At 37.2% G+C, this 24,869-nt stretch overlaps 1 protein-coding gene across 2 annotated transcripts in view; it reads left to right on the top strand.

The window, feature by feature from the left end:
* cntnap3 (contactin associated protein family member 3) overlaps window positions 1-24,869 on the top strand; it is a 114,629-nt gene that overhangs the window by 30,304 nt on the left and 59,456 nt on the right. For both annotated transcript variants that reach the window (XM_008433926.3, XM_008433924.3), the window contains exons 2-5: window positions 9,649-9,759; window positions 18,537-18,730; window positions 20,618-20,765; window positions 21,929-22,132. In XM_008433926.3, coding sequence (XP_008432148.2) covers window positions 9,649-9,759; window positions 18,537-18,730; window positions 20,618-20,765; window positions 21,929-22,132 — 657 coding nt within the window. The remainder of the gene's footprint in view (window positions 1-9,648; window positions 9,760-18,536; window positions 18,731-20,617; window positions 20,766-21,928; window positions 22,133-24,869) is intronic.

The following is a 24,869-nucleotide window of genomic DNA, read 5'->3' as shown; positions in this document are numbered from 1 at the left end:
TTTCTTGTCAGAAAATGGATACTCTGGTACATAAAATATATTTTTTTACATATTTGTTGAATCTGACACAATGTTGTGATAGTATGAGACAGAAAATCTGTGAAAAATACCTGTTCCCAGTGCTAACTAGACACAACCAATCAGAGCCAGGATGCAGTGCTGTCAATCATGGTAGTGTGCACGCCGCTCACAACCCTACCTGCTACCCTGTGCTTGCTCTTTGCTGCTGTGAATGCTAAAGCTAGTTAGCCTCTTTAACGATGTTTTGTTTGTGTTCTCTTTGGTATTGGAATTTCTTGTTCATTGTGCCTTAAAAATTCACCATCAACTCTCCGCCTGTGCCAGCTCTTCATTTACGTTGAACCATCACCGCCCAACATGACACTTTTAGCCTGTTGTTGGCAGTTTAAACCCTGTAAGTACTTTCAAATGAGTTCAGACGCTCTCTTTTTTAAAAAGTAAAAGTTGTAGCTCACTGGAGTAAATAAAAAGCTTTTCAGTGTTAAAGTGAGAGCCTCTTGGGTCCAATTCAATTTAACATCTCTGTTTTTATATAAATGAATTTGTCTGAGAGCTCTGGATGATTTGAATATTTGTTCACTTTTTGCCAGACTGACTCAAGTTGTTTTTCTTTTTTTTTTTTTTTTTTGCATAAATATGTTGATGTCTTCAATTAAGAGGTAAATATATTCAAATCATTAACTTACTGCTGCCGGCAGATTAGTCGTATTTTACTATGCACATCTCCCGCTGGAGCCATTAGTACAGAGGATGTTGCCAGCAGCATTCCTTCAAAATCAAGCTGAATTCTGCCGCTATGATTCACTGCCATGTTTTGGCTTTCAGCAGTGGTGTTTGAACTGAACCCTGTAAAAAAGTCATGTAGCTCAGCGGCTTCGTTCACCACTCCGTGGGCTTGTAAACAAGTTAGACCTGGCAGTTTGAAGATGAAGAGATTTAAAATGTTGCCTTGGTGCCGTTTTGATCATTTTTGTCTCCCACGCTGCCACCTACATGTCTTTTCGCTGTGACACCCTCAGATAGGACGAGGATTGGGTTCTGCTGTTAAAGCCAGCAGTAGATTAGGGTAATGTGAGCGATTGGTTTGTGTGGGCTTCTGCTTCATGGAAACCCTGTGGTGCTAACAGATATTTTGACATAAAGGGGGAAAAGCTATTATGGCACTTTGCCTTCTCTGGAGTACTTAGTCTCCAACAAAAACTGTCCTGTTTTGTGATTTGACGTCTTGTTATTAATTTTATGTTGGATAGTTTTATTCATGTGTGAGAAGAATCATATCAGCTGATGTGCATGTTTAATTCATCCATTCACAGACATGCAGGCTTGTCTGATTTACCGCACTGAAAATGTAGCTTTTCTTACTGCAGGAAATTGTGAAGAGAAACATTTTCTGAGAGCCAGAAGTCTGGAGACCTAAAAGACCAGCACCCTTCAAATTAAAAGCTCTCTATGGCAAATGAATCAATCAAGTTTGTTTGTAAAGCAGATTTAATCAACAAGGCAGTTCAAACTGCTTTACAACATGAAAACAAATACATCTTAAAGTCAACTATTGTGAAAACCAGTAACAGACATAACGTTTTGCAATGTCAAATTGTTAAAATGAAAAATTAATACACATCAAATATGTTGGTCAGTGTTCTATTAGTTATGGTTAAAAGCAACAGGTTTGTTCCCATTGAGCAAATTTCTTTTAGAAATGTTAAATCTTGCAATTACATGGCTAATGGAAACACGACCTTGAATAAATCCAGGTTCACCGTTTTCAGGCATTTATTTATTGTTGTCATGAAGACCCGATAACCTTAATTAATTAAACCAAATCTACATCCAGTTCTAAAATATCTTCACCTTGAAGTTATAAAATGTGATTAAAAATTTTCTTTTTAACAGTTCTTTGACTCTGGAACTATTACATATATTTTGTGTAACATGAATATATACAGTAATGATTGGTTTTGATCACTCTGAAAAAAAAAAGCTTATTAAACCAGTATTGTGAAAACTGTCTTCTTTTCTCTCTTTTTGGGTTTGAATTAGTCAGTCAGAGTCGTCTGTACTGAGTAAACTAACTGAAACGACTCAGGTATTTGCAGCTTTAGTTATTCAGCTCAGTAGGTGGTGCAGTCGGTGCCGTATGCTGGTCTGAAGTCTGATCAGATTCTCTCATCTTGTACTATTAATTGCATGTCAAAGCTATGCTAATTAAACTATGATAGGGGCGCTCCTGCCATGTCCTTACCTTCAGGGTATTAGTTAGCTCACTACACTCCTCTGAATTTCAATTAATCAATTAACAACTCGGGCCGCAGGCAGCTTGGAACAGACATTGACTCTTGTTGAATAATTCAGCAGTTTTAATCAGCTTTCTCTATCTATCAAGGCCAGAATATAAATTTAAAACTGTGTAACGCAAATTAAAAATAAAAGGTAGACTTTCACATCCTTTAAGCCAGCAAATCCAATAGTAGTGAAGCGTTGTATTTCATTTAGTTTGGGGGAACTTCTTTTTTTTAAACAAAGCCTGAATTTACTGAAGGAAGGAGGATTATTGAAGGTGCATTGAAAACAATTAGCTTTCCTGCTGCTTGGCTCTGAAACATGTACAATTCAGCAGGTAAAAATGTACAATCATGTAAAGATTTCTTTACATGATTAATCTAAACTGAGACTCTAAAAAGCAGACCTTAAAACATAATGTGTAGAAAAACTATTTACAGAATTGCTGAGGTAAACTGACTGTTAGACACAGGTGAGCAGAGAAACCAAAACTTTTACTCAAGTAAGAGTAAAAAGTATCCGTCTAAGAAATTACTCAAGAGTAAAAAAGTATTTGGTAAAAAGTCTACTCAAGTACTGAGTAAATGATTAAATTATCAGTACTTCAGTATTTAAAAAATACTTAATCAGATGGACCACAATATAAAGATAAGTGGATATTTTGTTATTTTAAAGATAAAGGTAATAATAATTCAACTGCACAGTGGCGCAGTTGGTAGAGCTGTTGCCAGGTTCTGAGTTCGATCCCCGGCCCCGGTCTTTCTGCATGGAGTTTGCATGTTCTCCCTGTGCATGTGTGGGTTTTCTCCGGGTACTCCGGTTTCCTCCCACAGTCCAAAAACATGACTGTCAGGTTAATTGGTCTGTCTAAATTGCCCCTAGGTGTGAGTGTGTGTGTGCATGGTTGTGTGTCCTGTGTGTCTCTGTGTTGCCCTGTGACAGACTGGCGACCTGTCCAGGGTGACCCCGCCTCTCGCCTGGTACGCCAGCTGGAGAGAGGCACCAGCACCTCCTGACCCCACTGAGGGACAAGGGTGTAAGAAAATGGATGAATGGTAATAATAATTAATCAAATTAATTTAAAAAAATCATTCCAAAGAATTTTTTTCCCAAATCAGTTCCTTTCAATAAAAACCTTAAGAAACTTTAACAAAAATTGCAGATGTGCATCTGTGTCTGAATGTTTGACTAAAACATCCCTGTTTTAATTAATAAAAAATTAAACCCTAAATAGAAGTAGCTTGAACATGTTCTGCTGTGGATAGAAATTTGATAACAAATAAAATAAGGAAAGGATCCTGAAAGTTTAATATTTGCCCTCCACCCAATGTTTTAATGTTTTGCATAAACCCATGTTGTGATTTACCTAAGTTTTCACTTTAGCTTCGCTCTGAACTTGAAAAAGTGCGCTGCTCACCAAGGTTCAACCCCTTTGGGTGAAACTTTAGGTAGAGCGGTGCGTATTAGTAAAATGAACTTTGACGTTTTATGCTGGAGGATGATTGTTAGTTGTGAGCCGCAAAAACAAGCTCTGCTGGAGCCTCATTATCCTGTTCTCTGCTCCATGCCCTGAATGGCTAAGTAAGCCGGCTCGTCTCAAACAGCGGACTGCTGAACTCTGGGCTTGTGGATGGATGGAGGGGGGCAGAGGGTTTGCATAGCTCAGAAGAGCAAAAACCTTCACTTCATTGCAGTTTCTGGGGTGATGGATGGAGCTCATTGGTATTCAGGGTCTCAGCCTCTGTCACGGACTCTGTGGCTAGTTTTTTTAATTCAGTGAAATAGCATAAAAGTGGAAAAGTGCACGTGAATGAGGGTATTTTCCTCCGAACTGGGTATTAGCGAGCCTGTCGTGTTTGAGGAGATGAATCAACCTTGACAGCGCCAAGGCTTCTGCTCTCCAGAGTAAAAAAAATAAAAAATCTTTTGGAAGTTTCTGTGCTGTCAGAATCGCACTTTCTTTACTCCGACTAATCAAAGGGACAGTTTGGATGGGTTGATTTGTTTCAAGAAAGACCTCATTACCCCTAAATCCTCCTGTGGCAGCAGATGTGATCAAATATTTATGTGATGGGGGGGATAACTTATTATTTTTTTTAGATATCGCTCAATATGTCAAAGATACTTGTTCTTTTCTTTAAAGAGTAAACTTTTGGAAAAAACAAGTTTTTCTCCTATAGCTTTGTATCAGAGAACAAATAAAAATTTTCACTACAGTAAAGTTCAAGTGGATTTCCTTTTTTGTAAGGTCCCCAGCTCTAAAGTGCCCTCATCTCGACTCATAACAGTGTTTTAGGTCTCTATTGTCATTCTGAGCTTTTATGACATTGCCTGCTTTTTTCCATTTTGGAAATAGGTTTAGGTGGTTTTGTTATGTGCAGTGTGGATTTAAAGGCTTATTTGTGTGATCTTTTCTTGGTAGATTCTGTATATTTAATTGACAACAAAGTGATTTTCCTTTGTCAATTATTATGTTAAATTACAGACCTCTGTCTGCTAAAAGTGAAACAGTGATGATCTTTCACTGTGAAACTGTCGTAAAGAACAGCTACGGTCACAGAGGAAACTTTGGGACATTAAGGGTGTTTTCACACCAAATGGTGTCAAATGAACCAAAGCCTGTTCCCCTCCTCGCCTGTGGGGGCGCTGCACAAAGAACCATAGAAGAAAACAACACAAAAATATCAGAACAAAACACTGAGCACAACTTATTTCTTCATGAACTGTAAACAAAAATGAAGTTGCGCCAGATTATTGCAGGATTTCTCTTTTTTCTTTGGTATAAAATCTCTGGTCATTTCTCGCACTAGTGCTAGACTCTCGTTTTTGTTTTGGTCGTATTTACCCAGAATGCCCTGCACTGTAGACTGCTTCCTGCTTTTGGAGCAGTTTATGGTCTGCTTGATGTTTACGCATTCAAACCGGTCCAGGGTTTACTTCAACCGAACCGAGAGGTAGGTTTTTAGGCGGACCAAAGTTTAAAGTTTTTGGTCCGCATCAGAGTTTGATTACACATTCACATCTCCCCAAGCGAGCCAAACTTTTTAGACAAACAAACTGGAGATCCACACGGAACTATATCATTTAGGTATTCATTTGTTTCCCAGAAAATTTGAAAATTGTGTGAACAAGAATAGAAACTGTTGGTTAGAGAGTTAAACCCTCCACAAAGCTGGTGAATCCTCTGAGCTGCCTGTTTTTGTGCTCCACCGGTCACTCCATTTAAGAGCCAGACGTTGGCTCTTAAATGCCAACGCTCCGCTGAGGAAAGCCCACAGTGTGTTTTTAACTCCGCTGCCCTCTCTTTGAACGCTACCTCAGCGAGGCTGTGCTCTCATCGCACATTATCTCCTCGGGGATTATAGCACTCCACGCTGGAGAGCCATCCCTCTTATTTTACCTCTTCAGACTGCTGTAATTCACCTGCTTTCTACACTCTGTTCTCCCCACCACCCACTGTAACAAGTGTGTGTCAGGGCAAAGCCTGCAGGGATTAAAACCCCACATCTATTCAGAGGAACCCGGTGGAATTAAATATGCATGAGCGTTTGTACATTTTATAAAGTTCAAGAAAAAGTTTAATTTGGCAGGATTTATGTTTAAATTTAAAGTTGGGAAAATATTACAAGTCTAAACTTGAGAGAATTCATTTGAAAAAAAATTTTTTTTTGAAAGGTTTGGAAATCTTTCTTCCCAAAATACGTTTGTAAAAAGTAAAAACTATTATTTCTGATATTGTTAGAAAACAATATTAGATTTTAGCATCTGAATACAGTTTTGACTCCAGTATCTACAGTCAGACATATTAAGTACTGATGGTATTTATCAGAAATGACTGCAACAAAACAAACCAACACCAAAAAAAAAAAATTTTTCTAATCATCTGCAAGATTATGACGGAAAATGTGCTGTGATACCCAGGTGCTCTGTATTCAGTTCATTTCTGTTTTCATTATTGCTAAAATGGTGTTGCCATACTAGCTCATTGCTTTGTGATTTGTTTCTCTGTTTATGATTTAGATCTAAAATGAGTGTTTTGTTGTTTGTGCATTTGGATTTATTTCTCTTAGATCAGTTTTAGTATGTTCCCATTTGGTTTATGTTTACCTGTGTTTCCATGTTAAATGTGCCCAAGACTTTGTCGATATTCGTTGTAATGTTAAAAAAACACAATTTGACATTTTTTTTAACATTTTTTTTATTTCCTTTATTAAACCAAGTAAACCCCATTGAGATCCAGATCTCATTTGAAGGGGGACCTGGGCAGAAGTCTGCAGTGCACAGCAACCTGGTTACAAAAAAAATTTATTAATACATATACACAAGTATATAACATTATAAAACAATTTAAAAACAGTGACTCTGTTTAAAAGAATCTCTTTGCCTGTTTTTAAGAATCACTCGAAACGAGTCCAGTGAAACCAGTTCTGACATCTTGAGTTCAGACTGGAGCTGATTCCAGGCTGAAGGAGCGTCACACTGAAAGCTTGCTTTCCTTTTTCAGTTTGGCAACGTGGAACATGCAAAAGAAAAATGTTGTTGGAGCGTAAAGACTGGGAATTAACAGATCTATGTAAAAGAGTTTAAATATGCTGGAGCCAAACCGAATAGAGATTTATAAATAAGGATCATCAAGTGATTGTTTCTCCGTACTCTTAAAGGAGGCCATTCAGCTTTTGCATACAACTCACAATGATGCGTGAGACGTCTGCTACCGGTTCAAACCTTAAAGCACAAAGATACACAGTATTTAGTGATTGAAGGCATTTGGTCGAAGCATTCATATATAACACATCTCCATAATCCAGGAGTGGCAGGAATGTTGCAGCTACCAATTTACTTCTAGCTTTAAGAGAGAAACAAGATCCATTTCTGTAATAAAACCCAATCTTCATTTTCAGTGTTCGTAGCAAATTTGCTATGTGATTTTTAAAAGAAAGCTCTTTATCTAAAATAAAGCCAAGATATTTATAATTACTGACAAACTCAATTTGTGTCCCTACAGCAGTGGTAAGCAATGGAGGGATCTCTGATAGTTTCCTAGAGTGTGAAAAAACCATCGCTTTCATCTTATCCACATTCAAAACCAACTTCAGATTTTGTAAACGAGCTTGAACTATAGTAAAAGCAGACTGCAAGTACTGAATTGCCTGTACAAGTGATGAAGAATAGCAGTAAATCACTAAATCATCTGCATAAAAATGATAAGAAGCATTTGACAGATTTTCACACAAGCTGTTTAAATAAATGGAAAATAAAAGTGGGCCAAGAACTGAGCCCTGTGGGACACCATTTAAATTGCAGTGTCTCCATTAAAAAAGAAACGTAATTAAAATCACACATGAATAAATTTGTTCACGCGATAAGTCATTAAAAACCCCCCTGTTGTCCTCATACCGCTTCCCGTCGTCTTCTTTGTCTTTTCTGCCAATTCCACCCAGTTAGAATCCAACAACAATACTTGGGAAAATTTCCTTGTTTCTCAGTTTGAGAAATATATTAAAATTCCCTTAATCTGTTCTGCAAGTGTCAAACTAAACATAGGAAAAAATTTTGTGTGTCTTTACTGAACAGCAAGCTGAACTTTGCGTTTTGTCAATTATGTAGATTTTTATGCTGCTCTGGCTTTTAATGACTTCTGCAAAAAATTTGGCAGTTCTGTGTTTTGGCAGCTGTGCTCAAGCTCTGTGGGATAACTCAAGCTGTGTGAGTCAAATTGGATAAAATGGAGCAAAAATGAAAGATGTAAGAACTTTGTCTGATACGGTTTACTTTGCTTATCTCATCATTTGAGCTGCACAGTATTTTAAATACCGTCATCTTCACAGTATCCGCAGCATCGCAATCACAAAGAACTGCTCAAATGAAATATTTGGTAGGCTGTATCATTTCAGGTGTCATGCATTAAAGTTTGTGAGGAAGCGAGTTTGGAACATTGTGGTAGAAATAGAAAGAAAAGTAAAATTATGTTAACATTAACGCCTGGTTCAGCGTCATAACCTTAAAGCTTATTAAACAGTTTTCTTCTCACAATCCCCTTATTCTTTACATACAAGCAGTTCAGCATAAATTGTGAACAAATAAAATCCTTGATATTTATTTTAAGCTGCTTAGGACTTTTTCAGAATATGTTGAAATGTATAGTTTTTATAATTAAGCAAGCTTACTACGGTAGCTCAAATGTAAAAATCGGTATTTCTAAACTCATATTTTTAAAACACTGATTGTTTGAACATATAGAAATTACAATGCCACTAGGGTCTGGTTTATTCCTGGATGCAACATGAAGTGAAATTAAAAGGAATAAATCGACAGTATTTAACTTTTTTTGGGTCAACTTGTTCAAAATGTTACTTTTTAATCTTTTTGTTCTTTCAAAATATATTATTTTATTAGCTTACAGACAGGATATCTCCTAGTATATTATAATTTCATTTAAAAAGCTAGTGTCCGATGCTCAAAGAACAGAAAACAATAACAAACTAATAAACAAAAATCAAAAGAATGAACTAATATGGTAACACCTTCCAGAGGAAAATGCACACGGAGAGATGAACAGCATATGGCAAAACCTAATTGCCGTTACGACTGGAGCATTTCTTTCACAAATAAAAATATATAATTTTTGTGTTTCTGCACAATTAAGCTAATCAAACATTTTCTGGTTATGAGGAGTCAAATAAAGAGACCTGTGCTACAGGGACGACGTGATCGCTGAGGCTGACACAGAAATCGAAGCCAAAGCCTCGTTGTCAGAGTTGTAGGCCTGGATCTCTCTGCTGCATGAATCATAGTAATTGGCTCTTGTCTCAGTGGAGGAGTACAACATCTATTAGCTTGGAGGTGTTAGATGGAGGCATGTTTGGGTTTTGCTTAGACAACTGGATATAAATGCTGTTGAAAGTTTTCACTCTGTTTGTTAGAGAGGAAAGTCTGGATCCAATCCAAAGCGAACGGGAAACAAGAAGCAGAGTAAGTCAAGGACAAGCTGCCAGTCAACTTTAGGGTCAACCCAGAGATAAACAATGTTTCTCACATGCGTCCACACCTACAGTTAGAGATTATCTTTGTGGAAGTCTTTCTGAATCACAGTTTGAAGGGGGCTGGAGATTTTATTGGGTATTAAAGAATGAATCCACACCCAGCATGATTAAGAAGAGAAAACCAGAATATTCATAATTCTCATGGTCAGATTTTGTGTACTCTGGTAAATGACTTTCAAAGAAATGCCATAAGTGGATAAAAATAGAGTTGAAGCAACTTTTAGCTGTTTAACCACTGAAATCAAGACTTGATCCATTTTAAACCATTAGTTTTAACCATGTTCTTTTTTGTTTTGTTTTGTAGAAGAGTGTGACAGTCCTTTGGTGTCCAACCTGCTGCCTTCATCCTTCAGGAGCTCCTCCCAGCTGTCCAGCAGCCACGCGCCGGGATTCACCAAACTCAACCGGAGAGACGGTGAGGAAAAGCTCAGTCCTTATTACCTCATCTGATAATACCGTGTTTCCCCGATAGTAAGACACCCCCGATTGTAAGACATATCAGGGGTTTCAGGGGGGTCGGCTAATATAAGTCGTACCCCAAAAGTAAGACAAACACGGGTGGTATTGCCGCCTCCCTCTCATCTAGCTGCGCGCCGCCTCCTGCTCACGTCCGCACCGTCCCCCTCTCCATACGTCACCGCGCCGTCTCCTGCACTTCCTTTTATAAAACTGTTTTGTGGTGAATACAATACTGTTCAGGTTGTTAATAAATGTTAATTTTATGGTTAAAACAAAAAATTCGACAATTTTTTTCCAATATAAGACATACCCCGAAAGGCTTTTGGGGCTTTTGGGGATAAAAAGAAAGTAAGACACTGTCTTACTTTCGGGGAAACACGGTAAGTGGTAATCATTCACTGATTGGCCTTAAATATTGTTCTTTCTTCAAGAGAAGATGAGTAATTCATAAAATTAGACAAACCATGGATAACTTTGACGGTCACATGTGAGAAATACTTTACAGTTTTTCCTCATGTTTATGAAAAAGAAACTCTGACTTTTTGGACTTTCTAACTGCTTGCAAGTCTGTAGTGAGTGTTTTGTATTAGGCTTAAATAATCTTTTCCAGCATCCCGATAGATTTTGAGTCAAAAATTAACTCCTAAAACTTCATTTTTTCAAGATCCTTGTGTAAAAGTGATTAAAAAAAAACTTATAGATTTGATTGTTTTGACAGTTAACATTATAATTATTTGGTAATAAAGTCTAAATAGCATATTTGTCAGCAGATTGGATGACTTTTCCTGTAGATTTTGTCTTCTAACTAAAACTTGTTACAAGTTTTAGTTACAAGCTTGCAAGTTTTTCCCACCAATTTCTGAATGACAGGATTTATTTTTTCATTGGTTTTTCTTCTCTTTGTATCAGTTTCAGACACAGAGCCAGTTGCATCTTAACTTTAGATCTTAACTTTAGTTCATCACCATAATTGGATTGAAATTACAGAGTTCCGTTTTCAAAACACAAACTCATTCTCTGCAAAACAGACAAAAACAGGAAAACTCTTTTAGATATAGATTGTCCTGTTCAACTATTTTATGGTCATTTGAAAGCTTTACTTTTAGCTTTCAGCCTGAAGGCAACATCGAAAATAAACTGCACAAACAAGATTTATTTAAAGTAAACACACTTAGGCACAAAATCCATGCCACAATGGCTGAATAAGTCTTTAAACCCTGCAGCACGAAAGCCAAAATATCAAAATCTAAATCTGTTTTTATAACCTCTCAGATAAACAATCACAGCAGCAGTGAGATGTTGAAATATATAGAGGATCAGAATGTATTTTGAGAGACAAGACAACACAAGATTAAGCTTTCTTTGTCTTTATTCTCTGCTGTAGCCGATGCTTTGTTTTGTTGTTTTGCACCAGAGGCTTGTATCAGGAATGTGAATGGTGTTTGTTCCACCAGCTGGAAGTCTCGTGCAGAAATCTGATTTGAGGCTTTGACAAAAATTGAGATTTTGGGATCGCTGCTTTATCACGACATCAAAGCCCAGAATCAGCCGGGAGTGCAAGGCGGGTTTAATCTGGTTCTGACTGATTCTCACCACCTGGGAAGGCAAAGGAAGCTGAGCATGAAGAAATTCAGCAGCAGCCCATCTGCTGCCTTTGTTTGTTCACATGTGAACAAGCAGGACTTGAAAAGCTGTTCAAATAGTGAACATATTTGTAAAACACATTTGCTCGACACAACTGGTTAAAATGAATATTTTTTTATACTGACAGTAATTTAGCATGTTGTATTTAAAAAGCCAAACTGATACATGTGTAATTTAAAAAAATGTGCTGATAGATTGGAATCATGATTGCTGATTGGAAATATCTGCACATGAACGAAACTCTCTTCATATTATCTGTTCTTTTACTGCTGCAGACATTTCAGTTTCTCATCTGCTCTGTAGTGATACATCTGATCTCAATTAGATCTACAGCTGGATTAATGCAATACTTTTTTACAGTAACTAATTTCCCATGTACCTTTTCAGAGGCATTTAATTTAAGGCTTTTAAGAGTAAAGTAGAGATGTATTTACAGTGTAATCCCCATAAATGTAATATAAATGGTTAGTCATTTAGTTTCTCAAGAAAAAGTGATCAACTTAGGGGTTGTGTAAGTTCAGCTTTCATTCATAAAGCTGCTGCATAACTCAACGTTTAAACTTGCTTTGAAAAGCAGAAGTGGAGCCTCCTGCACAGCCAACAACAATGCAGCAAGTGGTTTCTGGATGGTTAGTCATCAACAGAACACTTGTCTTTTACAGCAGCTATTGAACAGCACATACAGCTCGGGTTGCTAGGTAACGGGCTGAGCTCCACGGGGGTTGCTAAGTAACAGACTGGGTTTTGCTGGAGATTCTGATTTGTGACTTTACATACAGAAGGTTTTTGAAATGGCTCATTTTCCAGACACCAAAAAAAACAAAAAACAAACAAACAAACAAAAAAACACATCTTATTATTTTTAAGTGCTTGGTTTGTTTTTAGGAACAGTAGAGATTCAATTCAAACTACAAAAATGAGAAAAATTGATGGATAGGTTATTGGAAACTTGCCTAAAATTCCACACAATGAAACCTGGTTAACTTCTACACAAAACGTTTTTTTTAGTTGGGATATTATGACTAACCAGCAATTACCAGCTAATATGAAGTGATACATTTAGGTTTGAAAAGTAAATGATAATTGATTAATGGAAACCCACAGCAGACTCGTAAATCGGGTGGATGTGTCACTTCAGAACTGTATGTCTTGGCAGGTCAGAAGAGTGTCACTGTTCCTTCCCTCCTGATTTATTGGTGCCATGCTCAAAGGATCCCATCTGTTTGCTGAGGAAATCAATGAATAAATGAAAGCCTGCGTCTCATTTCCCATTGCTGCTGCCGCTGCTAATGCTGTTAGTTACCCGAGGAGCAGCTTTGCTTTCAGTTCACTTATTTCCTCAATGAATGGAAATGATTAACTTCCTACAATAGCAAGAACAAAACACATGCATTTGTATTTACTTTACACATGTGCAGGTTTTTTCCATAACTCTTGTTGATATGGTGGAATAGGATCAAGGTGATAGAAGAAGTGAAAATCTGCTGACTGGAAAATAACTATATTGCAAAAATAGCAAGTTTGTCAAGTGATTTCTACCCAATTTCAGCTAGTTGAGGTTTTACAGTTAGTTAGTAACCTCAGAGAAGAATGCTAAACTGAGTCAGTCTGTTTCTTTTGAAGACTTTGAGCTGAGGCTGTCATGTACAACAGGTCAGTGGCGCAAAAAGTGGGTATGCAGGGTATGCAACGCATAGGGGCGCAGCACCAGAGGGGGCGCCAAAACCCCGTCTGGAGGGGGCGGCGCGCCGATGATGTTTTCCCATACACTTCAGTTTTACCTGAAGTGCGAGTTTTACCCTTCACTTATCGTCGCCTTGGGGGGGGGGGGGGGCAGGGAGTGAGTGAGCGTCGCTCCTTCACCCTGACGTTCCTTCCCTCGGGGGGGCGCCGATCTATGTTTTCGCATCCACCTGAATAATGTGTAGTTGCGCCACTGCAACAGGTCTCCATAATCCAAAATGGAAAACAATACAACTGAGATCAAAACTAATACTGAAGCATAACTTCACAAGTTGCTCAACATTTCTCAATTTACAGCAGTTGGCTGACTGATTTTTTTATGTTGGAGTTCTTACAATAATACAACATTTTCCTTGTGACTTAATTCTCATACTATTAGGACTTTATTTTTGTATAATTTTAGCATTATTCTTACAATATTATCACTTTATTTCAGTATTATTTTGACTTTAATATTATATTGACTTTGTAATATCATAGCTGTATTCGTAATTTTATTCATTTAGTTCATTTAGGCTTTTTCCTTTTGACATTTTGATTGCTGTTATTTTACTGTTCTCCTATGGCCTCCACAGTCTCCAGAACTCAAATCAGTAGAAAACGTTCAGGATGTGATGAACTGGAAGAGTTGCATCATGCATTTGCAGCCCAGACATTTGCAGCATTTGCAGGCTGGCGTTTTGATTTAACACTTTATTTCTAGTGAATATTGAACTGGTTTGCAGAATTCCCATGTTTTTTTTTTTTTGTTTAACTTTCATCCATGGCTTAAGTGCTTAGCCAATGAGCCTGCAAGATTATTTTAATATTCAGCAGCTGCTGGATGAACCAGTTTAGGCTTTATGTCTGTCTGGTGAGATTTTGATTTCCAGTTCTCAATGCTTGTGTTTAATTTCTGCTCCATTCTTTCTTTATCTTGTTACTAAAATGTTCCATCTCCAGACTCTGTTCCATAGATTATCGTTTTAATTTTCTCCTTTCTGTGCAATCATTTTCACATTTTAATCAGTAGCTTTCGCTCCATCTATCAGTGAAAATGAACGGAGTGAACTTGCCAAAAGCTCATCGTGTTCTCTGTGTTCAAATATTTTCTTTTTTGTATTTTGGTGGTGGGGAGGTTATCAGCTATTCTGGTTCAATTATTGTGGAACAGCCTTTAAAAAAAAGAAATGAATGTGTTTCTTTTAATCAATTTCCAAATTAATTTGATGTAAAATGGAGGCTGTACCTTAAATTGGAGCATGTTTGGTGTGTGAGGGATGGCCAACTAATTAGGTGCTTATTCACATCACTGTGTGTGTTGAGTGTTCAAAGTTCCAATGCTGCACTTGATGCTTGAATGGAAATGTCATGTCTGCAGGAAACATTCAGTGTTGGCCAGTATCGAGCCTATTAGTCTCTCCGTCCGGATGACATGTTATCAGGCTGCTGAAATTACCATCCAGTCCTGCTATTCTAATGCAAATGATGAGCTCTCACTCCAGCGCTCTTTCCTTTTCGGCTGCCTGGCTGTCTGCGGCGCTGCCGGTCTCCTCTCACCTGTCTCACACTGTAAACTAGCTCTTCATTTAACTCGTGTCTCTTTGAATTTTACAGCCTCTCATATTTTCTTGTCAGGTGGAATATCATGGCGGTATTAATGATTCAGCAGTCTTTTGTTTACTTGCCTGCTTCGTACAGTGATGCATCTGACCACAGCAACTTTGTCAGGCTTGATCTCTTCTCAAAAGGTGGAGCAGAAAAATCCCACTGCACCTTGACTGGCTTTCTTCCTTATCTGTTGCATACACAGCCTGCACTGCTCAAAAGACAAAAGTCCACTTGGTTTCAGGTTAAAGTAGTACAATGTGTTTTCATGTTGTTTTAAAAATGCTGTATATATCAAGTAAGACTTAAAATAAATTTTATTTGCTAATTTAACACCCTTTAAAATCTTCTGCTCTTTTTGAAACTCTGCTCCTATAATGAGCTCAGCAAATGTGCAGTTCTACCAGGTTTTTGCTAATTGCTGCTGGTTAGTCTGAAGGAGCTGAGTGGGGGAACTGCTTGGAAACTGCAGCTCCAAGGGGAAGCTTTACATCATGTGTCTCTTAGGTGGATCTAGGTCCACCCAGTCATTTTGCACAGCTAAATGGTTGCCATAGAGATCTACGTTTTTCACAAACATTCATGAAAGAATCAAAGCAACACTTTGGGTTTGTTTTTGACAAGAGAAAAACATTGTAATATGATGTAAAGCTAAAAAACTGCCTCTTGAAATCCTTTGAGGGTAACTGCATCGGGAATTGGGGAGTTTTGTTGTTGTTGGCTCAAATCTCCGTTTAATCCTGCAACATGTTTTAACACCAGTGTTCGCTAAATGTCATCAGGCATTGGAGGATAAAATAAGGTTAAATTAACTGCGTTTTACAAATCCAAAGGGAAGTTTCCAGGAAACCAGTTTTCCTTGTAAATGGGTACCAACTGGAGAAAATAGCACAGTGGTCAATTAGAATAATTCCAGCTAATCAAGTCCAATTATTGGAAGCAGGACCTCAGGGGTCTTTTTTTGTATTTTTTTTGCAAACATTACATTAATAAGACAAGGAAAATAGTTAGGTTTTTAAAATTGCTTTGTACCTAGAATTGGGTTGCATGAGGTCATTTTGTGCCACTTCATCCACATAAATCATCTCCTGTAGAAGCTAATGGTGCATCGGATAACAAAATGTATTCCAAGGTATCAATTACTTGACAAAACAAAACAAAAATGTACAAAACTCTTTAATCAATGCATTTTTAAACCCGATTTTGCTTTGTAAGTGTAACTAGTGTAAGTCAAACGTTCACTTCTAAATCCAACCATGTAAAACATATTATGTTACTATAACTTGTTTCTGTCATTGAGCAGCAGAATCCATGGCGTTGTGTTTGATATGAAGGAGCCGCCATGACAGGAAATATTCAGCCATCACTTTGTCTCTGTTTCAATTACATCTGACAGGGAGGACCCAGTAAATCTTTGCAACGCCTCTTAGTCACCGACACATTTGTCTCAGATCCCGCTCTCTGTTTCTCTGCCGTCTAATTGTCACAAGTAAAGGTCAGGATGTCTGCGCTTTTCTGTTCTGCTGTCGTTGGACACATCTGGTAGTGAAGCGCTTATTAGCTCTGGCCTTTAGCTCCGGAAAGATCAGCCTGAACCTCCACCCGACCGACACTGATTCATTTTTACGCAGTGTTTTTATGTTCAGACGTTCCACATGATTCTGAACCCCTAAAACAAAAAGAAAATACTCAAACTTTAAATTATTTTGCAAGGATATTGAGGAAAATGCAGCCACTAAAGAGGAACAAGTGTTTGGATTAGAAATTTTAATTTGTGGTCATTTAGGTGCTGTTAGTAAGGCAAGTCATGGTCTTTTTTTCCAGTTTTTCTCAAAGTTCTGACAATAATCTCAGAATTCAGATTTCTTTTATTTTTATTTTTTTTTACAGAGTTCAGATTTTTAAAAAAATCAGAATTCTGACTTTTTTCTCAGAATTCCGACTTTAATCCTAGAATTCTGAATTTTTTTTCAGAATTCTGGATTTAATCTCAGGATTTGGGCTTTTTTCTCAGAATTCTGACATTTTTCATGAAATTTTCACTTTTTTGTTTCTCAGAATTATCTTTCCTTACTATAACCTTCTGAGATCAAAATTAACATTTTTGAGATTAAAGTCAGTTTTTTTCCAGTGGCCTTAACTCCTCTTCTGTATTTGTTTCATGTTTTTTTTTTTTACAAATTGGGGAAGAATAAACATTCAAATTAAACAGTAATTGTTTTCTCTTGATTATTTCTCCACTAAAGTCATATGTAAAATGGAATATTCTTTTGCCAGAAACAAATAAAATAAATCGAGCAAATGACAAACTGACTGATTTATCCAACAACACTTACCAAAAAACAAGACAAAACATTAACATCCCAATGCAGAAAATAAAGCTTTTCTTATTAGTAGTGTTCAGTTGAAGAAACAAACCTTTATATTGGCTGTGAAACTGCTCAAAGCTTGACATTAAAACCCTTTATTGATGATATTTTAAATAGATAAGGAACCAATCTGACAGAGAAGTTGCAGCACTAATCAATGTACCGCTATGCAGCTTTTCAGCACAGCTGTATCAGGGGAGGCATGCTAACAGTTTGACATTCATTACAACTGTTCAATATGTTACTATTTAAACTTTTACAGGTAATGCTTTGTTTGGGGAATTCCTCTTAACCTTCAGAGAGGTGCAAATTCAGCATTAAATGTTAGCAAATGATACAGGTGACTTTGGTGTTATTATTTTAATCTATTTCTAGATTTTAATTTCCTTTAAATTAACTTATTTGGATTTTACATTGCAAATAAACTTGCCTTACTTTAAGCGAAATCGAATTTTTGAACAACCTGAAGGAATGTTGTAAAGAAGATGGGATCGAAGTTCCTTCACAACAACATGAATGATTTAATTATACAGAAACCAAATATTGAGTCATTGCTGCTAAATGTGGTCTTAAAAAATCTTCTGAATCATGGAGTGTAAATAGTTTGTCACATGACTGCACGATATCTGAAGTAAACCTATAAAACCCTTTTCACAATAGCTGCAAAATGTTTAAAATTCAGTATAATTAACAGTTTTACAGGCATTTTCATTACCAATAAACACAAAGTAGACTTTCAGTATGATAGAAATCGACGCCTTTACTACAGTAGAAATCTGCATGGGTGCTAAATGAACTAAGTGAAATATGCAATAAGTAATAAATATACTGTAAAGCTTTGAGTTATGCAGTCTTAAAGCTGCAGTATGTAACTTTCATAGGAAATATTTTTTGTATTTGTTGAAATTATCATTAAGTTGTGACAAAATAAGACAGATAATGTGTGTTCCTCTGCCTTCTCCCAGTGCTAACTAGAAGTAACCAATCAGAGCCAGGAGGTGGGTCTCTGCGCTGTCAATCATCCCTGTGTGTGCACCGCTCTGATTTGCTGTTTTTGTTATTTTTTCAGATGAAATCAGCAGCACAGGGAGGAGGAGATTTCACAAGTGATCATGAAATGATATGTTTAACAAATATGTAAAAAAACATATTTTTAAATAAAAGTGACATACTTATGCTGTAAAGTACTGTTTATTTTTTGTCTGAAATGAATCAGTTTTATCAACAAGTAAATAAGCAAAATAGACCACAGAAGTCCAGATTCTAGAAAAAATTAGGATAGACTTTTAATATGGACTATAAATTTATTCCCCACATCTACATAATTTACTTTAATTATTTCATTTATTCCTTAAAGTCTGAAATCTATCAAACATTTTTTCTTCTGCAGGAGCTGGAGGCTGGTCCCCCCTCACCTCAGACCGGTATCAGTGGCTGGAGGTGAACCTGGGCGAGCGGACCAAGATCACAGCTGTCGCCACACAGGGCCGCTACGGCAGCTCTGATTGGCTGACGTCTTACCAGCTGATGTTCAGCGACACGGGACACAACTGGAAGCAGTACAGACAGGAGGACAGCATAGGGGTGAGTCCATAAAGTCAAAAATTTGCTGAAGCTTCAGTTCAATTTAACTCTCTTAGTATTTATGTAGTACTTAGTGTTTAACAATGCTAGCCTGCAGGGATCAGCCCTTCCTGAGTAAATTATCACAGTCATCAGGAGCCTTTGACTCTTCATTAATAATGGATGAACCAATGAAAGAGCTCAGCTGACGGTCCTGACCTGCTGCCAAAACACTTGAAGCTGCTGTTGACGGCTGCAGAGGGAGCTGAGACCAGCCTGAAGCGTTGGCTCGCTCACTCTGCGTGTTTTGTTGTGTGTTTGGAAGAAACTCCATAGCTGAACTTCTTCATGTTCAGTCTGTCAGAAGTACAAATGAAGTCGGTTGAAAATATAACAGAGGTGAGGAGATGGGAGACAAACAATGCCTCTATGTGGTTGGGCATTTATGCTGTGATGTTGCCTTTAATTTGTACAAAACTACATTAAATTTGTGTTTAATACAAAACATTTCTATATGGAAGAGAATTGGGGCCACCAAAAGAAATAATAAGTAAAAAAAAAAGCCAGAAATATTCTTCACAATGAGCCGTTTTAGGGCCTCTTGTCACTTTAAATCCATATAAATTGCTACCGGCAGCGCCTACCCCCCCCAACTCAACATTTACACTTGCACATGTAAATGGCTGCAAACAGATGCACAACTCTACAACCTCTACAATCTTTGAAAAGCAGAAGTAGCGCCTCCTGCACAACCAACAAGAATGCAGCACGTGGCTTCCGTTTGGTAAGTGAACAAAACACTTGTCTTTTCCAGCAGCCATTGTGCAGCAGTAAAACCAGCTGACCACACATGCTGGAGCTCTACTTGGGTTGCTAGGTGACGGACTGGGGTTGCTAAGTAACGGCACAGATTGTGACTCGACAGTTTGGAGGTTTTTTGAAATGGATGGTTTTCAAGACACCAAAAAACATTAACTTACTTCCAAAAACAGCTTTCGATGTTTTAAGCATTTTGGCTGTTTATGACCTTTTGTGAAAAATGTGAATTTTTTTTTAATAACGTGCCCGATCAGTCTGACTGGGACAATATCTTCTGTTTAAAATATATTTCCAGTACATCAACAGCTAGCAGGTAGGAACCATGCTGTATTGTACATTTAGGAGGACATTTATCCGGAGTCAAAACGCTGCAGGCTTCAGGGCTAAGGAGAGGGGATTTTGATTAGAGTTTGAGTCGAGGAACTTTGCTCATGCGGAGAGAATCCAGCTAAGCTAAGTACTAAGGATCTTCTCAGGCGGACCAGAGAAGGGCTTCTTACGGATTAAAAGCATTTTGACCTGACACTCTGCATAAACTCTCACAATCTCCCTGACATTTCAGAGTGTTTTGGAACTCCTGTGAACTCAGAGCTTAGAGAGAGTGAAAATAGGAAGCACTGGAGCGCATTTTTCTGTAAAGCTGATTGCTTCATTTTTCTTAACTGTACAACAGGAGTGGCTTCAGTTACCACTGGTTTGTCTGAATTTTAATAATTTGTATATTTAGTGTAAATAAACACTCGCGAGTGGTAGATAATGTAGACATGTTATGTTGTACAGATAAAATATATAGAACTATGTGACTTTGCATGACAGAGTCAGTAAAATTTTGAAAAATCCATTAAAAATCATTTATGAAGGGTTTCATTTTTACCATTGAGTAAACTTGACTAAATATAGTAATACATGCAGATATTTAAGTTAGCGACCAAACTAAAGTTGCCTTCATGTATTCATCCTAAATATGAAACATTTCTCTAATTACCCCAGGCTCCTGATTGCTGAGATATGCACTAGTGGGTGAGAGGGTAAGAAGATATTTCTGAGTAACTGTAGTTTGTTTATCATGTCCCCTTTGTGTGTTTTCAGTCTTTTCCAGGTAACTGTAATGCAGACAGCGTGGTTCAGTACAAACTGCAGCAGCCGGTCGTGGCCCGCTTCCTGCGCCTCATTCCTCTGGACTGGAATCCCAACGGGCGGATCGGACTGCGCCTGGAGACCTACGGATGTCCGTACAGTGAGTGCTCCATCCTTCACTGCTCTCATTAGAGTCTCTGGGGTTTAACAAAGAAAAGAATCACACAGTTTCTCATGCTTGTAGAATTACTCATTAGTCTAACGTATAGTGGATCCTAATGAGCGTTATAAGTGGTTTTAATTGATTTGATGGTCAGAGCTGCAGGTGATAATAAACAATTAAGGGATCTTTAAATGCACTGAGTGATTCTAAACTTTATGGTGAAACAAATAATGGCTTAACTAATGAACTTGTTGATTATTGTTTGTGTGTTTATATTTCAGGTGCTTCAAACCTCCAAACAACCAAACAAAAGTTTATTTCACTTCTTAATCAATGCCATAAGAGGAAATCATACACAACAGCCAAAACAAATACAAATGTGATGCGAACGTATGAACAAGTTGGTAGAGGAGAAACGGAGAAAATGTTTTCCGAGAGAAAAGTGATTTCTGTTGGAGATTTTTTTTTGCAAAATGCACTTGTTCAAGTCATAAAGAAACCACTCCACACTTTAAATAGAAGTTTTGGAGGGTTTTTAAATGGTACACTGCAAAAACATAAAATCTTACCAAGTATTTTTGTTCTAGTTTCTAGTGCAAATACATTAGATCTTGAAATAAGACAAAAATGGCTTACAAGTAGCTATCCAGCAAAAAATAGGAGCTTGTTTTAAGTTAATAATTCCTTAAATAATTAAATAAATACTAGTACCACTGCAATTTATTTCACCAGTTGAATTAGCACTTTTCTTTAAAATCAGTTTAAGGAATTGACTTAAAACAAGCTCCTATTTATTGCTGAATATTTGGTAAGATTTGGTTTTGTAGTCTGAAATTTGTGTTTGAATTCAGTTTGTTTACAAGTTTGAACAAATTTTACTTAATAAAGATGAGTTTACTTTTATTTTGATTATCAAAAACAGCATTAGGGATAACATTTCCTTTTGTTAGAAAAATATAAATGTTTAAAAATTGGTCTTTTTAGCAGTTTTTTAAGATGAAATTATCCTGAAGGTTTGGTTCCCATCAAAAACTTTGGGAGAAACTATCAGAGCTGATTCCTCTGAAATCTCATTTTCTTTTGCCGTGACCAAAAAGTTTGGATAAATGGCTTCTACACACACAAACATGCTGATATCTCTGCTTTGTTTCACTTTTCAGCCTCTGATGTGGTGGGTTTGGACGGCAGCAGCAGTTTGGTGTACAGACTAAGTCCCGGGTCAAGGCGGGCTCAGAGAGATGTCATCACATTGAAGCTCAAAACCCTGAGAAACTCCGGGACGCTGCTGCAGGCGGAGGGAAGGGAAGGAGTCGGACTTCGTCTGGAGTTAGAGAGAGGAAAACTACTGCTGCTGTTCAGACAAGGTGCTAATGTCTATTGACAGACACAGAGATCATGACCCTGCAGAACATTTAATCTGCAGAGAGTTGGTGATGGCATTTCTTCTGATGAGGAGCATTTCCATTTTAGTCATTTGGCACATCTTCCAGATCTTTGATTACCTTTTAAATGGTTGATGAGGAAAACACACACCTTACTTCCTGATTAAATCTTTGTGCCCACTTTTCTGCTGCATCCCAGTCTGTTTAAAGCCTTGATTGATGGCACCCATTTGCTGCAGCATGTGTTAGGGCTGGACTCTTCTGGTCTCGATGCATGCCAGGTGTGTCGCTGTGTGTGTGTGTGTGTGTGTGTGTGTGTGTGTGTGTGTGTGTGTGTGTGTGTGTGTGTTTGAATAGGATTACACCAGCGGTTGTCATGTTGCCCATGCTGAATCATCACCATCTGGCACCTCTCTCACCAGAAACCCCGCTGACCACAGAAATACTTCACCCTCACATCCAGCTTCTCCTCCTGCCTTCTTCTCTTTGAGCCCTTTTCCCATTTTTTCCAGATCTTTTCCTGGATTTTCTCCTGATTTCAACAAACTTCAGAATTAGCAATAAAGATTGCATGATAGTTTCAGTTCTCTTTATGTGCCAACCCTAATTTCAGCCCAGTTTTTGTAAACATTGCAATTACAATCAAACAAAATATTTTTCTACAATCAAGAATTTTAACTGTTTTCACAGCACAATATGAAATTAAACAATGCTGCCTCACAAACGGCCACCAGATACTGAGCTGTCTCTTTCACCACCAGCTGTGTTTTCATTTGCCTTAAAATTGCACAAATTTGAATTTTGCAAAAAAAAAAAAAAATTGTTTAATGTTTATTTTGGTACATTGTAAAAACAGAAAATTTTACTAAGTGTTCGTCTAGTTTCTAGTGCAAATATCTGCACACTTGAAGTAACTTTCAGCAAGATGTAGGAGCTTATCGTAAGTAAATGTTTACTTAATATTGATGAAAAAGTAATTGTTTCATTGGCAGATTATTTCACTTATAACATTGGAAAAAAGTCTTATTATAACTGAAATGATCTGCCAATGGAACTAAAACGTTTTCATTAATTTTAAGAAATTCTTGACTTAAAATAAGAAGACATTTCTTACTGAAAAGAAACTTGTAAGTTAGTTTTATCTTATTTCAAGTGTATTAAAATATTTGCTCTAGAATCTAGACAAAAACACTCTATGGTTTTCTGTTTTTGCAGTGCACAACTCTACTGTGTGTTTATTTTTTTAGGAGTTTTCAGCCAAAAGAATCCTCTTAAAATCCCACGTCATTAAAGAGACACTGGCTTAGTGAGTGGGAATTAAATCGATCCATTAAAATGATGGTACAAAGGCAGAGGACGGTTCTGAAGATACTTTCTTCTAACTACTCCCTCTCTGCCTTCTCGTTTCTCTTTTAGTTTCCTGTTTTCTTTTGATTGTTATTTGTCTTTGTTGTCTCCATGATAACAAGCGGTAATTTGTCTTTTTAATCTCCAGATATAGCATCTTTCGATCTGCTTTTCATCTATTATCCTGTCTCCCTCTTACATTACTTTCTATTTGGGTCTCTTGGTTGAATGATCTTTATATTTCTGATCCTCATTATTTCAGTCTCTGCCTTTCTCTTTGTTTTACTTCGGAAACTCTTCATCCACGGATCAGAAATTTTGGTTGCAGACTTTGTAATTTCATTCATCTGATTTGTACATTGGCCTGGAGCTCAGTCATGCTCCACTTTGCTGAACTAACACGACGACTCAATCTAAATTTAGAGAAGATATATTGTACTTTAAAAAACAACAGCACTGCCTAATATAACGTTTATTTTAAAACATACAGTAATCTGTAATTTATTGTTAATTGAAAGAATGGAGGTCATCCATTTATATTTGGTTTTTGCACAGTGACTAAGCTGACATTCAAGACACTGGTCATAAAAGTCACTGTTACCGTCTGCATGAGTTGTTAAGTTTTCTGAAATAGTAAAATAGGTTACAAATAAATTAACAATTATGATAATCTTATCTTAGGGATGATTTTTGTATTTTTTGTTATGGTAGTTCATTGACATATCAGCTTGGTGCTTTAGGTTTCCCCATAAATACCAACTCACAATCCACATCAATTTTATTCATTTTACTTTAATCAAGTTAGAAAAACAAATTAATGCTGATATGCATCTGAAATTTATGTTTGCCAAATAATATTTACGCACTCTGCTGTGGCCAGTAATTATGATGCACATAAGTAACAGAAACAGATGGAGGCAAGAACGTCTTATTTATCTATTTATTTATTTACTTCATGATAAGTGATGTAATAAAATCCCAAATTGGTTACCATTCTAATTGCACACACAACATTTTCCTTTCCAGTGTTTGATAATTAAGGTTGGAGGTGATTAAAATGGCTATATCAGTGCATGAGGGATAATGCTGCAGCGTAATCAGACCTCCTGCTCGGCCTAATGAAATTTATGGTGGGTTGTGATTTACAGTTACTCCACTGAAAGTATTTAGGGGAGCTTTCAGGAATCAATTAAACAGCCAATCCGACCCCCTACAACTTTAATAAAACATCCCATGGTTATTAGCATCTATTCATTTATAAATATGCTTTTTAGTGAAAGTTATGCTGAGTAAGTTGGGACAGTTTTACAACCAGGAAGTAATTAATCTTATTTAGTTCCTTCCCACATTGAGACACAGTGGACAAAACTGA

This window comes from Poecilia reticulata, chromosome 17 (assembly GCF_904066995.2).
Source record: "Poecilia reticulata chromosome 17, P_reticulata-male-v2, whole genome shotgun sequence".
NCBI lineage: Eukaryota > Metazoa > Chordata > Actinopteri > Cyprinodontiformes > Poeciliidae > Poecilia > Poecilia reticulata.
This window is presented reverse-complemented; position numbering and strand designations above follow the sequence as displayed.